Below are 14,729 nucleotides of genomic sequence, written 5' to 3' on the forward strand. Positions count from 1 at the left end.
CGACGTGACATAAAACCTTCACCTCTCTTCTTACTTTATTTTTTAATTAGCATTTTGTCTTCATGTAACAAAATTAGTTAAGTTAATAATTTAATCTACAGTAAGATTAATTTGAGAGCTCGTATAAAAAAAAAAAAACTCATAGGTCCTCAAATGAAAACCTTAGAAAATCAGCTCTTTTTTTATGGATGCATAATTTCACAATCTTGTACAAATGATACATAATAATAAAACATAACGTAAGTTAATCTTTGTAAACAAAAGCTTTTATGATCACATCATCATAAAATAACGCATGTTAAAAACATTAGGTAATTCTCAATTTAATACCTTCAAGTATGGTTGTCACATCCCGGTCCGGGGGGGACCATTTCCCGGGCCCGCTCCACCACCGTAGCACGATATTGTCCGCTTTGGGTCTCGACCACACCTTCACAGTTTTGTTTCTGGGAACTCACACGAGAACTTCCCGATGGGTCACCCATATTGGGAATGCTCTCGCGCGCTACTCGCTTAACTTAGGAGTTCCCATGGAACCCAAAGCTAGTGAGCTGCCAAAAGGTCTCGTGCTAGGTAGGGATGAGAATATACATATAAGGATCACTCCCTTGGGCGATGTGGGATGTCACAATCCACCCCCCTTAGGGGCCCGACGTCCTCGTCGGCACACCACGGCCAGGGTTAGGCTTTGGTACCAAATGTCACATTCTGGCCCGAGGGGGGACCACTTCCCGGGCCCGCTCCACCACTGTAGCATGATATTGTCCGCTTTGGACCCCGACCACGCCCTCACGGTTTTGTTTTTGGGAACTCACACGAAAACTTCTCGATGGATCACCCATCCTGGGAATGCTCTTGCGCATTACTCGCTTAACTTCGGAGTTCCCATGGAACCCGAAGCCAGTGAGCTCCCAAAAAGCCTCGTTCTAAGTAGGGATGAGAATATACATATAAGGATCACTCCCCTGGACGATGTGGGATGTCATAATGGTGATTTTCAAATTTTTATACATCGAAATTTTTTTCATCCTAGTTTCATACCCTTATTTTTTTTTACGATACTTGATGCATGCAACAATTCAAAAATGAGAGACAACAAATCCACATAATAAATTAGGTTAGAAAGAAAGAAATATAGCATAAAATTACCCATTTGGTAAAGGTTACTAGTTCCTCTTGTTCTTTGTTCTAAAAAGACAATAGAACAAAATTCTATAAGAAAGAAAGAGACACTAAGGGCAAAGCTTACAAGTTCCTCTTCTTCTTTGTTTTTAGTACTCAAGTAACTTAAAAAGATAATAAAACTTAAGACAACTATTATTAGTATTTTAAAATTTAATTGTGCATTTTTATACGAGCATTTTACTTTCTAAAATATAAAATATTTGGAGTGCTCTAACTTTTTTAAACATAATTAACTCTTTTTAAAATCGCAACGTGGGTCCAAAATTTCTCTTCACTTCCACTTTTACCTAAATTTGCCAATATTTTTAGTGTTACACGTGTAGTTTAATCCTCTTGGAAAGTCCCAAAAACATGGCAAAACGTTTTTGTTATTTGTTTGGATAAATGAATATGAATTGAGATCTTCTCCGGATTGTGTCTGAAGTTAACCAATTCAGAAATTCAAACCACTTAATTGAATCCTTCAACCACTAATGCACTGACCCACTTTACATCAAATCTGAATCTTTTTTTTTTTGTTTTTTGAAAAGACGATATTTTCAAAGAAGTTGAGAAGTGAACTAAGTTTCACACTAAATTAATCATAATAATATAGTTTAGATTCTGTTTTGACGAAAATCAAATCTAAAACCAAAGGAATTACTTGAAATATTCGCAGCTGATTTTAGCAGAAGATGGGGGGCCATGCCCTGTAGAACTACTTTAACTGAATAGTGTGATCACTTTTATGTCGTTTAATTTGAAAGAAAGAGTGAGCAGGCCAAATGCCAACGAAGGCCAAGACAATCCAAGCACGTGACCCGCCAGAAACTTACCTGCAATCTTTGCCCTTTTGCATAGACTATCCCATTTTTCTCTCTGATCAATTCCACACTTCCCTTCAGTCCAATCACCACCCCCCCCCCCCAATATTACTTTTTTATTTTTTGTCCCCCTAATTTATACTTTTTCTTTTTGAATTTCTTTTAGCATCTCAAATAAAAAAATTTGTTCAAATCTCAGACTACGTCATTGGTAAGACATAATTTACAAGAGCTTGAAATTCTTACATAATTTGGATAGAGAGTGTTTGACCGCGTTATTTGTGGACATGAGATTCTTTGTATTTTGATCAGTCTTGTTATCGTGCAATCATGTCGAGTTAAGCTGTATAGAGTCTACCGAACTTATTGATGATTTAGAACCTATTCAGGACTGTTAACGAAAATCATTAAAAGTCGAAGACATTAATGATTTAGAATCTATTCGAGACTGTTAATGAAAAACACTAAAGGTGGACCTATTGATGATTCAGAACTTATTTGAGATTGTTAATGAAAAACATTAAAAGCCATTAATGATTTATAACCTCTTCGAGACTGTTGATAAAAACACTAAAAATAGTTCTGATAACGTTTGAAAAAATGCTTCCTTGCTAAGTGGATCTTCACAATGTAATTCCAAACAATTGATCTTTAATTAAAATAACGTTAGCAAAAATGCTTCCTTGCTAAGTGGATCTTCACAATGTAATTCCAAACAATTGATCTTTAATTAAAATTTTAACGTTTTTAATCTAAACACTTAAAAAAAATAACGTTTACGATCAAAAGTACATATAAAAGAAAGGAAAACTAATGAAAATGACTTGAAAATTTTGAGTTTTAAAGATAAACACAAAATAAAGAGTAAAGTGAATAGTATAAAAATTAAATTTTTAATGTAAAAATATAATTTTTCATTAAAATAAATAATACTGAAAATTTTTCATTAAAATTCTCACAAAAAAAGTCACAAATTACGTCGGTGTAAATAGCAACCCCAATCATTCATCCCTACCAAGTTGTTTCCCTCCCAAATATCAAAAACCCCTTTTTTCACTGCCCTTTTGTTTTTCCTTCTTTTTAAAAAGGCACAATTTTTCTTTTTTAGTTGATGGTTTCTGTTGGCATGTGTATCTGTGTCCGAGTTTGGCCTTTTGCATTGGCCCTTGCGTGTGTGGTTTTTTCTGGTGTGGGTGAGTGAGTTTCATTTCACTCTCCTTTTCACTCTTTGAATGGAAATTCACTCTCACTCCTTCACTCCTTGTAAACCAAGATAATGGTGGTGGTAGTGGTATTGCAGGAATCACAGAGGAAGGACTGAGCTCGCCTACAAACCAACAACACAGCCCACATGGAATTTATGGGGATCGCCCAAAACTTATAGAAAATCAAACCCACTACTTTCAGATCTCTAGGATCCCATATATCCAGGCTTGTATCTGTTTGTTTCTCGAGAAAATTCTCTCCCTTTTGCTGCTTGTCTCAGCTCATACGGTGCTCATTCTCCTTAGTTTGATTCGAATTTCTATTTCCGAGCAAAGTGCTTTCTGGGAAAGTGATTTTAGCAATTGGGTTTTTGTTTCCTTCAAGTTTCATCCACAAAGACACTGACTTTATCTGGAAGTGAAAAGCCGGAAGAGCAGTGGGGTTTGCTTTCTAGGATTCTGATTGTGAAACTGCTGCATATTCTGGATTAGGCAATTGGATAATGGATAGTGCTTTTGTTGGTTGTGGTGCTTTTGAATAAAAGCTGCTTCTTTGCTCTAATTATAATTAGCACAAAGAAAGTTGAATGGGGAGAGAAAAAGACTACATGGGAAGAAGTACTTTCACGTTGTGGAAATTGGGTTTACTTGTTTTGGCATTGGTGGAGGCTTCTTCTGCAACTCTTTCTCCTACTGGTGTAAATTATGAAGGTTCATTTAATTTTTTCATTAATTTTTTAAGAGGAAAATACCATATATATTTTTTTCTCCCTCAATTTGTTCAGTTAATGCTCTCACCATTGCATTGTCTCAATTGGGTGCAGCCTAGGATTTGCATTTTTTTTTTATTTTTTTTATCTTTAAAACTTGAAAATGGAAAAGAAAATTCCTGCAGAAAATAACCCTTTTATCTTGTTTTTGGAAATATTCACAGTTGAAGCATTGGCGGCCATTAAAAGCGATCTACATGACCCACATAACGTTTTGGAAAACTGGGATAGTAACTCTGTAGATCCCTGCAGCTGGAGGATGGTTACTTGTACTCCTGATGGCTATGTATCTGCTCTGTAAGTTCTTCCGGATATTTATGGCTAGAAAAAAAAAAAAAATTCAGAGTTTTCTTTACTATTTGTCTATTTGATGAATTATTTTCTCGGTAAATGATTCTTATTATTTTGTTTAGGGGATTGCCTAGCCAGAGCTTGTCCGGTATCTTATCTCCGGCGATTGGAAACCTCAGTAACTTGCAATCTGTGTAAGTTTGCACCTCCTTCATGTCGGTTTTTATTTGTTCTTGTGAAATTTGAATATGAATTGATATTGTGTTGCAGAAGTGTTTTGATTTGAACAAACGTGACTGTTTTACGTGTGCAGGTTGCTTCAAAACAATGAGATTTCGGGTCCAATTCCTGCTTCAATTGGGAATTTGGAGAAGCTTCAGACTCTTGACCTCTCCAATAATAATTTCAATGGTGACATACCAGATTCGCTGGGCAACCTAAAGAACCTGAATTATTTGTAAGTTCAAAAATCATCACATTACGTCTTTTAAACATTTTGATATTTCATAACCACGCGAGTTTAGCTAATGCTTACACCTTTTCTCGTGTTTTTCGAGCAAGACAGGCGGTTAAACAACAACAGCCTTACAGGACCCTTCCCCGAGTCTCTATCTGCAGTTGAAGGTCTCACTCTTGTGTATGTCTTTTCCCCCTTCTTTTGTGTGTTCTACTTTTCTTTGCAGTATAAATGGGAAAACCTATAAGTCGAGTTTTGTTTGTTGATAATTTCAATGAACATTTGTGTAGGGACCTTTCTTTCAACAATTTGAGCGGTTCCTTGCCAAAAATATCCGCACGAACTTTCAAGTGAGCTATATTGTTTTTTGATCCACTAATGCGTAGTTACTCGTGGAGTTCGGTTCCTTTCTCAGCCTTATTTTGTTTTCCTTTTCACTTCAGAATTGTTGGAAACCCTTTAATTTGTGGAGTAAAGTCTGAGAACTGTTCTGCAGTCTTTCCAGAGCCACTATCCTTCCCACCTGATGCTCTAAAAGGTATACATGCACGTTTTTTCTTTTTTTTTTTTTTTTATATATTTTTATGTTCCTTCCTTTAGCCTTCCTTGTGACACTGGTGATTCATGAATTTGGCTTTCTTAGAATCAGACTCTGGAACAAAACGCCACCACATGACTATTGTCCTCGGTGCAAGCTTCAGTGCTGCCTTTGGTGTCATAATAATTATTGGGTTACTTGTTTGGCTGCGATATAGACACAACCAGCAGATATTCTTCGATGTCAATGGTAAGTTTTCCTGCTTTTCTAGATTTTGATACTAGTATCTCAGATAGTTTAACATCCTGATAGGGGTGCTTGAATTTTAGGAGGTATGGTTCCGATTCGTCCTTTTATTACCTACCTTAAGGGCCACACTGCTCCAACTCTTTAATAATGGTGCAAGTCTGAGTGTGTGAATGTTTCAATCAGTAATCTTTCAGATTTCAGCTTTTGATATTTTGGTAAAATGCAGTAACATTCATTAGAAATGAATAGTTCAGAAAATCCCAAATCCAAAGGCACGTTCTCTCTTTAATTTCTTCTATCCAAACACAACAAAAAAGATTTTGTATGTAGAAAACACAAGAGTCAATTTGTTCATATAAAGATTGTTAACACATGATGGTAATAGGAGATAATAATAATAATCATAATAATAAGATTCTCAAAACATGACTAAAATCTAAATCATGAATAACACTTTCCTTTTGTAGTTAGGTAATCTTAGGGAAAGTGTTTCAAGTCGTTGAACCTTCTCTTTCGGTGAACCCTTAGGATTTGAATTGTACTTTGAGAATTTCTTAATATTGTTTCATGCAACCCGTGATACTCGTTTTCCCCACCAACGATAATCCATGAATTCTTGATTTGGTGGGTTGTGCAGCAGATCAGTATGACCCAGAAGTGTGCTTGGGGCATTTGAAGAGGTATACATTTAAGGAGCTCTGGGCAGCAACGGACCATTTCAACTCAAAGAACATTCTAGGTAGGGGTGGTTTTGGGATTGTATACAAAGGAAGCTTGAACGATGGGACTCTGGTTGCAGTTAAAAGGCTGAAGGACTACAGCACCGCTGGTGGTGAGATCCAATTTCAAACAGAGGTTGAGATGATTAGTTTGGCTATCCATCGGAATCTTCTGAGGCTTTGCGGGTTCTGTTCAACTGAGAACGAAAGACTTCTTGTTTACCCTTTTATGCCTAACGGAAGTGTAGCCTCTCGATTAAGAGGTTAGCATGTTGTTTTAATTCTGCTTGCTGTTATTGCCAGCCTCTAATCAGAACCTAGCCTCCCATATTCTCATCTCCAGTCCAACGCCCAGTACTTCCAAAACTAAGCTGCAAAACGATATAAAAAATTACTTTATTCAACCTAACATGTTGATAATGATTCAACTAATATAAACCGTTTATTATTTTCCAGCATTTCATTGATCGCAACCATTTGTGTTCCTTGTTATCTGTTCAATTTGAGAGTATTCTTGTAGCGCTAAGTTGACAATTTTCAAATCTGACATACGACTGTTGCTAAATCCCTTTTTTGCATTCTGTGTGTTTTCCCCCAGATCACATACATGGTCGACCAGCTCTAGACTGGGCAAGGCGAAAGAGAATAGCCTTAGGTACAGCCAGGGGTTTGGTTTATTTGCATGAGCAGTGTGACCCAAGAATTATCCACCGTGATGTTAAAGCCGCGAACATTTTGCTCGATGAAGACTTCGAGGCAGTTGTTGGAGATTTTGGGTTGGCAAAGCTTTTGGATCACAGAGAATCTCATGTGACCACGGCTGTCCGCGGCACTGTTGGTCACATCGCTCCAGAATACTTGTCAACTGGTCAGTCATCAGATAAAACTGATGTGTTCGGGTTTGGGATCTTACTCCTGGAGTTAATCACAGGTCAAAAGGCTTTGGACTTTGGACGAGTTGCAAACCAGAAGGGTGTAATGCTTGATTGGGTACGCTATCTCTCCCTTTCGCTCTCTCACACAGACATGCATGCTCATTTGTAAGATTTACCTAATTGCATGTATGAAATAACTGTGATCTCAATGTAATGCTTGATTGGGTAACACTCTCTCCCTTTCAAACCACGTATTAACACATGGCCGTTGGCTTTCCCTCCTGTTTCTGTCCTGATGGTACATACATGTGATCCTTAGAGTGTTGCTAGAAGTGTCAAGAAACTTGGTTTGTTACATGAAATATTAATGGGTTACTTGCATAACTGCATTAACGCAGAGTTGGTATTTTCACTGCTGATGTATGTGAGAAAATACCATGTTCTACAAAGAAAAATGTTTTTCAACAACTCACATGGTTGTGTAACACAAATGCAGGTGAAGAAGCTCCATCAGGAGGGAAAGCTAAATCTCATGGTGGATAAGGATCTAAAGGGCAATATTGACAGGGTTGAACTGGAAGAAATGGTTCAGGTTGCCTTGTTGTGTACTCAATTTAATCCTTTGTACCGACCAAAAATGTCAGAGGTGTTAAAGATGTTGGAAGGTGATGGCTTAGCCGAGAAATGGGAGGCCTCGCAGAAGGTAGAGACACCGAGGTTCCGGTCGTGTGAACACCCGCGTCAAAGATATTCAGATTTTATAGAAGAATCTTCACTTGTGGTGGAAGCTATGGAGCTTTCTGGCCCTAGGTGACAACCATTTTTCAAAATTTTCCCCTGTTCATTAAGTTAATTTTAGTTTGAAATATCAGAAATATGTGATTGTATTCGTCTGTAAAAATGAGAAAGAAAAGTCCATGTAAAAGCTGCTTTTTTTCACTTTTCCTTTTTCTTTGTTGGAAAATCAATTGAGTTGATTGAGCTTTCTGCCAAAGAGATTTTGGAGTTGTTTCTGAAATTTGTACGTAGTTGCTTTTGTTCTAGTTTTATTATTATCTGAGATTCATAAAACAGAAAACCATGACAGGCTTTTCAGTTGTTTCTTTGGGTCCGGATACTACGTTTGTGTCAGTATTTTAAATTAATAACTTAATGTTATTTCAATTTTTTCATATGATAGTACATTATTAAATTGGAAGATGAAAAATGCTAATGAGCTTCTCTGTGAATTGGAACTTTTCATGGACTCTTTTGCATCTTATGTTTTTTGGTACATTAGCTTATAATATAGGTACGAAAATTAACGTTAAACTTTGAGATGACGTACTATCACTTTTGAGTGTTCCCTTAACATTTCTCTTGAAATACTGTCACGGTGGCATGGATGGTCATTCTTCCAATTGTAGGAGATGGTATCCAAGATTTTCAAACCAATGCACTAGGATTCTCTTTCCTCCTAATACCCTCTCTTCCCCTCCCCCGACCCCTCCTCTTACACTTTCTTGTTCTTGATTCTCTCTCTATATAAAAAAACCAATATAAAATGTTAACGTGGCTTAAAAATAACCTTTCAAGTAAAAAAAAAAAGGAAAAAGAAGGAGATTAGTACGAGAGAAGATCCTACTCCCAAACGAAATATGCAAAAGAACGACCCAAGGACAATTGTGCCATAGCCTCACAAGTAATAGCCCATGGGCCAATGAGTTCCAAATTCCAACCCATAATTACCGTATCCCTTTCTTCCTACGATTGTCGAGCTTTTCTTATCAAAGCAACTCCTCTTTTGCAAAAGAAACAACAAAGAAGCAGAAGACTCGTCCAAAACCATATTTTTCACTTGCTCCTTTTTCATTTTGCTAGCTAAATATATTATGTACACATATTTTCTGGATTTGTATATTATTTATACATATGGTTACTCTTAAATACTCATTAATTAACAAAGTTATTATACAGAGCTCGAAAAATTTGTAATGTGCTCGTTATAGTGCACTTTTATAAGGAAGAAGTGCATAATGATTGTTCGGTATGTCAATAATATTTCTCTAAACTAAAACTCGTATATTTGTAGTGTTTCATTAAACTGTTTCTATTACTTCTCGTTAATTAGAAAAACAAAAAATAAAATACGTTATTTAACGAACAAGAATAACGTTGGACTGATTCGAATCTTGGAGCATTGCAACCCATGCAGACAAAACTTGTTTCTGTGTTTCGCGTGCAGCGTGCTCCAGCCACCTGGAAGGCATCGCAGTCGCCGACGCACAGCTTCCCTCAGACACCACCACCACGCGTCGCAATCCCAACGGATGGAGTGATCGGCAATCGCTATCAATGTTCCATGGGCCTCATAACTCCACCACGTGTCCTCTATGTGTCGGCGGGAACAATCCTATTTGTGTCGTTCGGCAGTTAGTACAAGAAAACTCAAAATTTCAAAAGCACTTCTCCCAAAGCTACCCTTCCGCTTCGTACATTAATGACGCGTTTTATTTACTCCGAAACCCTTTGTAAATGACTAATCTGCCCACAACTTATACGATACACTTCCAGATTGCGGTGTAAATTGAGGACAAAATGAAGGGTATTTACGTCTATGAAATTAGATGTCGACGGGTATCTTTGTAACTGTATTTTTCTCACTGTCGCTCTCTCTCTCCACGCCAAAGAGCGGAAGAAGCCCTTACTGTTCCAGCACTCTGCTTTTCTGCGTCACGCGCACGCACCGCTCCCATATCTTTCGTTTATCTTTTTTATTTAATTTTGTGTTTTTTTCCTTCCATATTTTCATAAATGAAAGGATGCCGTTCCACGCTTCGTCTTGCTTATCTCCTCTCCTGATTATGCAAACGAAATTCATATTTCACTCGCATTTGCAGTAGATCCTCTGCATTATCTTTCAGCCATGGTTTGGAAGAAGCCTGCATTTCCAGAGCAGTTTTATTCACCCAGAAGAAAGGTTATTTCTGGGTTTGGCTTAGGAATTGGAGTTTCAGTGATTGTACTCGGTGTACTGTTTTTTGCCGACTTCTTGAAGACTCCTGCAGTGGAAACTTCGATTCAAGGGTTTTACAGTTTGAATTCTTCTTCTGTTTCATGGCCTTTCTCCTTTTCAAGCAGTTCAGAAACGCAGGATTTTGTGGACAAAACCCATGAAGCAAATGAGTCAATAGTTGCTGGGAAGCAAAATTTTACTGTTTTGGAGAAGCCCCATTTGGGGAATTTTACAGAGGAGGGTAAAGATGGAAGCTTTGGGGTTGGAGGAGATATGGGTAAGCAGAAAAACAGTGAGAAGGGGCCAGCAATTGCTGAAAACGGTAACTTTTTGAATTCAAATGGGGAAGGAACTGGTTTGGAGATTGCCCATTTGGGAAACTCCTCTGAGGTTTCGAAAAATGGAAGCTTGCATGGTGAGGAAGGGAGGGCTAATGGGAATCTTAGCCTGTCTGGGAAGGAAGATACGTATGCAGAGAAGGCAGTTGAAGGTAGTTTTTCAAGGAATTCTACTAGTGTGGATGGTAATGTTGCCAAAATTGTGAAGAAGAAAAGGGCTTGGAAGGCAGCTCATCGAGGAAATTCGACTGTGAAAATCGCTGAGTCTGATTCTCAAATGGGGAAAATGCAGACTGATTTGTATCAGAAATGTGATATTTTTAATGGTAGGTGGGCGAGAGATGATTCAAAGCCATATTATCCTGGAGGTTCTTGCCCATACATTGATAGGGATTTTAATTGTCACCTCAATGGGAGGCCAGACAATGCTTTTATAAAATGGAAATGGCAGCCAAGTGAATGTGACATCCCAAGGTAAAATCCATCTTCAATTTCTTGACGAATTTTGTGTTTTTGAGCTTAAAAACAAACTTTAATCTAATGAATTTTGTGTTTTTAAACAAGTGCTCTAACATTGAATATATGAGTTATGCTCGTTGGCCTGGGCAGTGTGCCTGCCACCCGTGCATCCAAGTCCTCTTTTATTCGTAGTTTAGAGTAGTTTAGAATATCGATTCTTCTAAAAGGAAAGTGCTCTAGCATTTATATTTAGCGGTCTTTGAACTTCTGCCATGTAAATCTTCTTATCATACCGTTGTTTCTTACTGATGTGATCCTCAGTCTGAATGCCACTGATTTTCTGATGAGGTTGAGGGGAAAGCGGTTGGTTTTTGTGGGGGATTCACTGAATAGGAACATGTGGGAATCTCTGGTTTGTATTCTTCGTCATGTCATTCGAAACAAGAAAAGAGTTCATGAGATTTCTGGGAAGAAGGAATTTAAAAAGAAGGGCGTTTATGCATTCAGATTTGAGGCAAGTGTCATACATCTTTGTATGTTCTAAAAAATCAATATTTGGAATGAAAATCTCTAATCATCCATGCTATTGCCGCACTTGCAGGATTATAATTGTTCGGTGGATTTTGTTGTTTCTCCATTCCTTGTTAGGGAATCATCATTCACGAGTAAAAACGGTACGTTTGAGACATTAAGGTTGGATTTGATGGACCGGACAACTTCAATGTACCATGATGCGGATGTCATAGTTTTTAACACTGGACACTGGTGGACTCATGAAAAAACATCTCGAGGGTGCGCACCGTTGTTTGCTTTCTAAATCCCTTGCAGTGTGCTACCAATCAAACTACCATGTCACTTGACTGATTTATCTCATTTTTGCATTTGGTGGTTTCACAGAGAAGATTACTACCAAGAAGGCAATTATGTGCATCCAAGACTCAAGGTTCTTGAAGCATACAAGAGGGCTCTCACCACTTGGGCCAGATGGGTTGACAAGTATATTGATGTCAACCGGACTCAGGTTTTCTTCAGAGGATATTCAGTTACCCATTTCAGGTATCGGACCATGTTTTCTCGTCACTTTGACTTACCTCTATATCGGTCTCAAACTTTTGAATGTTGTTGTTGTTGGAGGAATCCAATTTTGCTCCTTTTAGGAAGTTTATATTTGTTTAGATTTCAATGAAAATGGAACTGTTTAATTTGGTTGTAGCGGAGGGCAATGGAACTCAGGCGGACAGTGCCACAAAGAAACGGAGCCAATCTTTAACGAAACTTATTTAGCGAATTACCCTTCAAAGATGAGAGCTCTAGAGCATGTACTTAAGGAAATGAAAACTCCGGTGATTTATTTAAACATAAGTAGGCTTACCGATTACCGAAAAGATGGACACCCTTCCATTTACAGAATGAAATACAAGACAGTGGAAGAACAAATTACGGCTGAGAGGTCTCAGGATTGCAGCCATTGGTGCTTGCCTGGAGTTCCAGATGCTTGGAATGAATTGCTATACGCCGCTCTTTTGAAGGCCGGATGGGGATCACGCGATAACTGAAGAAATTTGTATACAATCGTTTGGTATTCTTTAATCGTATCGGCTTAGTTTTGTGTACTGTGAGAGTTTCTTAAGTAGCCTTTTACATCTCAATTTTCTGACACATTGAATTACATTTTATGTCAAAAAGACATGTTCCGTAAGTGCCATTCTTATCACTAAAATACTATTTGTAACATGCTCCAATTAATCCTCCATTTGTAATTATTGACAATGAAAATCACAACCTATTCAACCCTTCTCAGGAGTATAGTTTCAAATCTGTGAATGAGTTGATTCATTTACCACTTCAACCAAACAGTTTCCGACACCTCTTTCACGAAGAGAGGAATATGAACCAAATTTTTTAGAAAGTGGTCTGGCTCAAGCAAAGAACCTCCGGCACAAGAATTACATGACAACAAAAGTAGACGATTTTAGCATAAAAATCTCCATCGTGCCGGATGTATGAATTGAGCACTTGACTACGTTATCTATAAACGCATGTGTCAGTTTCTTCCAATATCTCACACAAAATGTGGTTTGATTCTTTACCTGTAGCTGGAAGTGGGTATACAAGAGCGAGAAAGATTCTCTCTATTGAATTTGGTATCCTGCTACGATTCTTGATTTTGGAATGCGGTTTTGGTTTGACGGCTGAGTTATTTATGCTTGTGAATTCGTTATTCAGGACTGATGGGAATCATGACATGTTTGCCGATCAGAACTTTGCTTGCTCGACATGGGTTTCTAGATGTTTGAAATTGTCTATCGAGTAACCATACATAATGGAAATGACGGGGCAAGGTCTTGGTTGCTAAATGAATGTCCGAGACGCCCTAAATGCTTGAATCATCATAAACTCCAGGTTTTGAGTGGAGCTCTAAATCTTGTAGCACATAGCATGCTGCATCTTCTCTAATAACTTTCTTCAAACAAGGATGCACTTGTCCTTTAATGTGTTTCACTAGAACACAAGCCACACAAAAAATGAGCACAATCTCTTAACAAATATACTTCACCGTGTCTACATAAACAAAGGTGAAAATTACCTTCGCCGCATGATTGATAAATTGATTTGATATATAATTATACATAGATTAGCTTCTCCCAATATACCATGCAAAATGAAAGATTATGGTTTGATTAGGTTGAAGAACTAAACTATATATGGGATGATATTCACATACAAAATGCAAATGAGCTAAACTGTAGGGTTAAGAATATAGGCATGCAATGGGCATTCCAGTGCATCTGTTCAGCTCAATCGTAACCCTACCGGCAATGTTCCTCTCATATATTGAGTGATACAAAATTACACGCAAAACTCATGGCTCATTACTAACTACTGAGAATGAAAAGGGAGACAATACGACTTAATTTGCAATATTGAACTGATGTCATCGGCTGGCCATGTAAGCAGGAAGCAGACATAAGAAGGGAGATAAAGCGCTAAAAAAAGAGAACAAATAATATCTACCATTTTTCCAATTTCTGCATAACTAATAAATAAAATTTATCATCACACCATAAGAAAAATAAATTCCAACACGTACATTCACAAGAAGGGAGACAAACCAAAGGTGTTAATCACTTTGCAGCAGATGAAAGGATAAACAGAAGAGTGCTAACCGTCTGCCCAAAATACTACCAACACTTGTTTTATTACATTTCATACTGGTACTTAAATAAACATTACAGAACAAAAAAGAGAGCCATAGGGACTCATGACTGAGTCCGTTGCCGATTTGTGACTTGCCGGTTCGCTAAGCACGAGCCCAAACCTCTGCTACCTCCAGATCATATGATCAGTATGTATGATAATTGCACTTGGTGTAGTTAGCAGCAGCTATTGACTGAGCTCAGACTAACTGTTCAAGTTTTGGAGGAGGTTTTAGGCAAATCCTCACTCCATGTCCAATGCTTTTAAGCCCCATATTTTGGATAATGGGGTCTTAAACCCAGTGGAAGATTAACTCGCTGGCTATTGGCTTTAAATACTTGATCAGCAAGTGAGGGATATGCTCTTTAGTTGAAAACTTGACAACCCATCAACTCCTCCACTAACGTAAAAAATTATGCCACATGCTTTTACTTTAAAAAAAAAAAAATGAAAACTAATGAAAATGATTTGAAAACTTTGAGTTTTAACGATAAGGATAAAATAAAAGGTAAAGAGAATAGTATCAAGATTGACTTTTTAGTGTAAAAATATGATTTTCGTTAAAATAAACAATATCGATAACTTTTCGTTAAAGTTCACTAAAAAATTATGCCAAAGGCTTTTACTTTTTCAAAAATTCATCATCA

At 37.6% G+C, this 14,729-nt stretch overlaps 2 protein-coding genes across 4 annotated transcripts; both read left to right on the forward strand.

Moving 5' to 3' along the window:
• Nucleotides 1-3,184: 3,184 nt before the first annotated feature.
• Nucleotides 3,185-8,264, forward strand: LOC125471526 (protein NSP-INTERACTING KINASE 3-like). Of its 3 annotated transcripts, none has more exons than XM_048572012.1 (11): nt 3,185-3,904; nt 4,128-4,260; nt 4,377-4,448; nt 4,568-4,711; nt 4,820-4,891; nt 5,002-5,061; nt 5,155-5,249; nt 5,355-5,498; nt 6,136-6,480; nt 6,816-7,207; nt 7,589-8,264. In XM_048572012.1, exons 1-11 carry the CDS (start codon nt 3,781-3,783, stop codon nt 7,904-7,906), a joined length of 1,899 nt encoding a protein of 632 aa, XP_048427969.1. In that variant the 5' UTR covers nt 3,185-3,780; the 3' UTR covers nt 7,907-8,264. The 3 variants fall into 3 exon arrangements, with proteins under 3 accessions (XP_048427969.1, XP_048427970.1, XP_048427971.1); XM_048572013.1 differs by having other exon boundaries at nt 6,139-6,480; XM_048572014.1 differs by having other exon boundaries at nt 5,361-5,498.
• A 1,495-nt stretch (nt 8,265-9,759) lies between these two features.
• LOC125471622 (protein trichome birefringence-like 2) lies at nt 9,760-12,677 on the forward strand. Its single transcript, XM_048572284.1, has 5 exons — nt 9,760-10,899; nt 11,206-11,398; nt 11,486-11,676; nt 11,782-11,940; nt 12,098-12,677. Exons 1-5 carry the CDS (start codon nt 9,998-10,000, stop codon nt 12,438-12,440), a joined length of 1,788 nt encoding a protein of 595 aa, XP_048428241.1. The 5' UTR covers nt 9,760-9,997; the 3' UTR covers nt 12,441-12,677.
• Nucleotides 12,678-14,729: the final 2,052 nt, after the last annotated feature.

This window comes from the organism of the source record quoted next, unplaced genomic scaffold, assembly GCF_019419815.1.
Source record: "Pyrus x bretschneideri cultivar Hongxiangsu unplaced genomic scaffold, Pyrus_bretschneideri_v1 Contig6, whole genome shotgun sequence".
NCBI classification, from domain to species: Eukaryota; Viridiplantae; Streptophyta; class Magnoliopsida; order Rosales; family Rosaceae; genus Pyrus; species Pyrus x bretschneideri.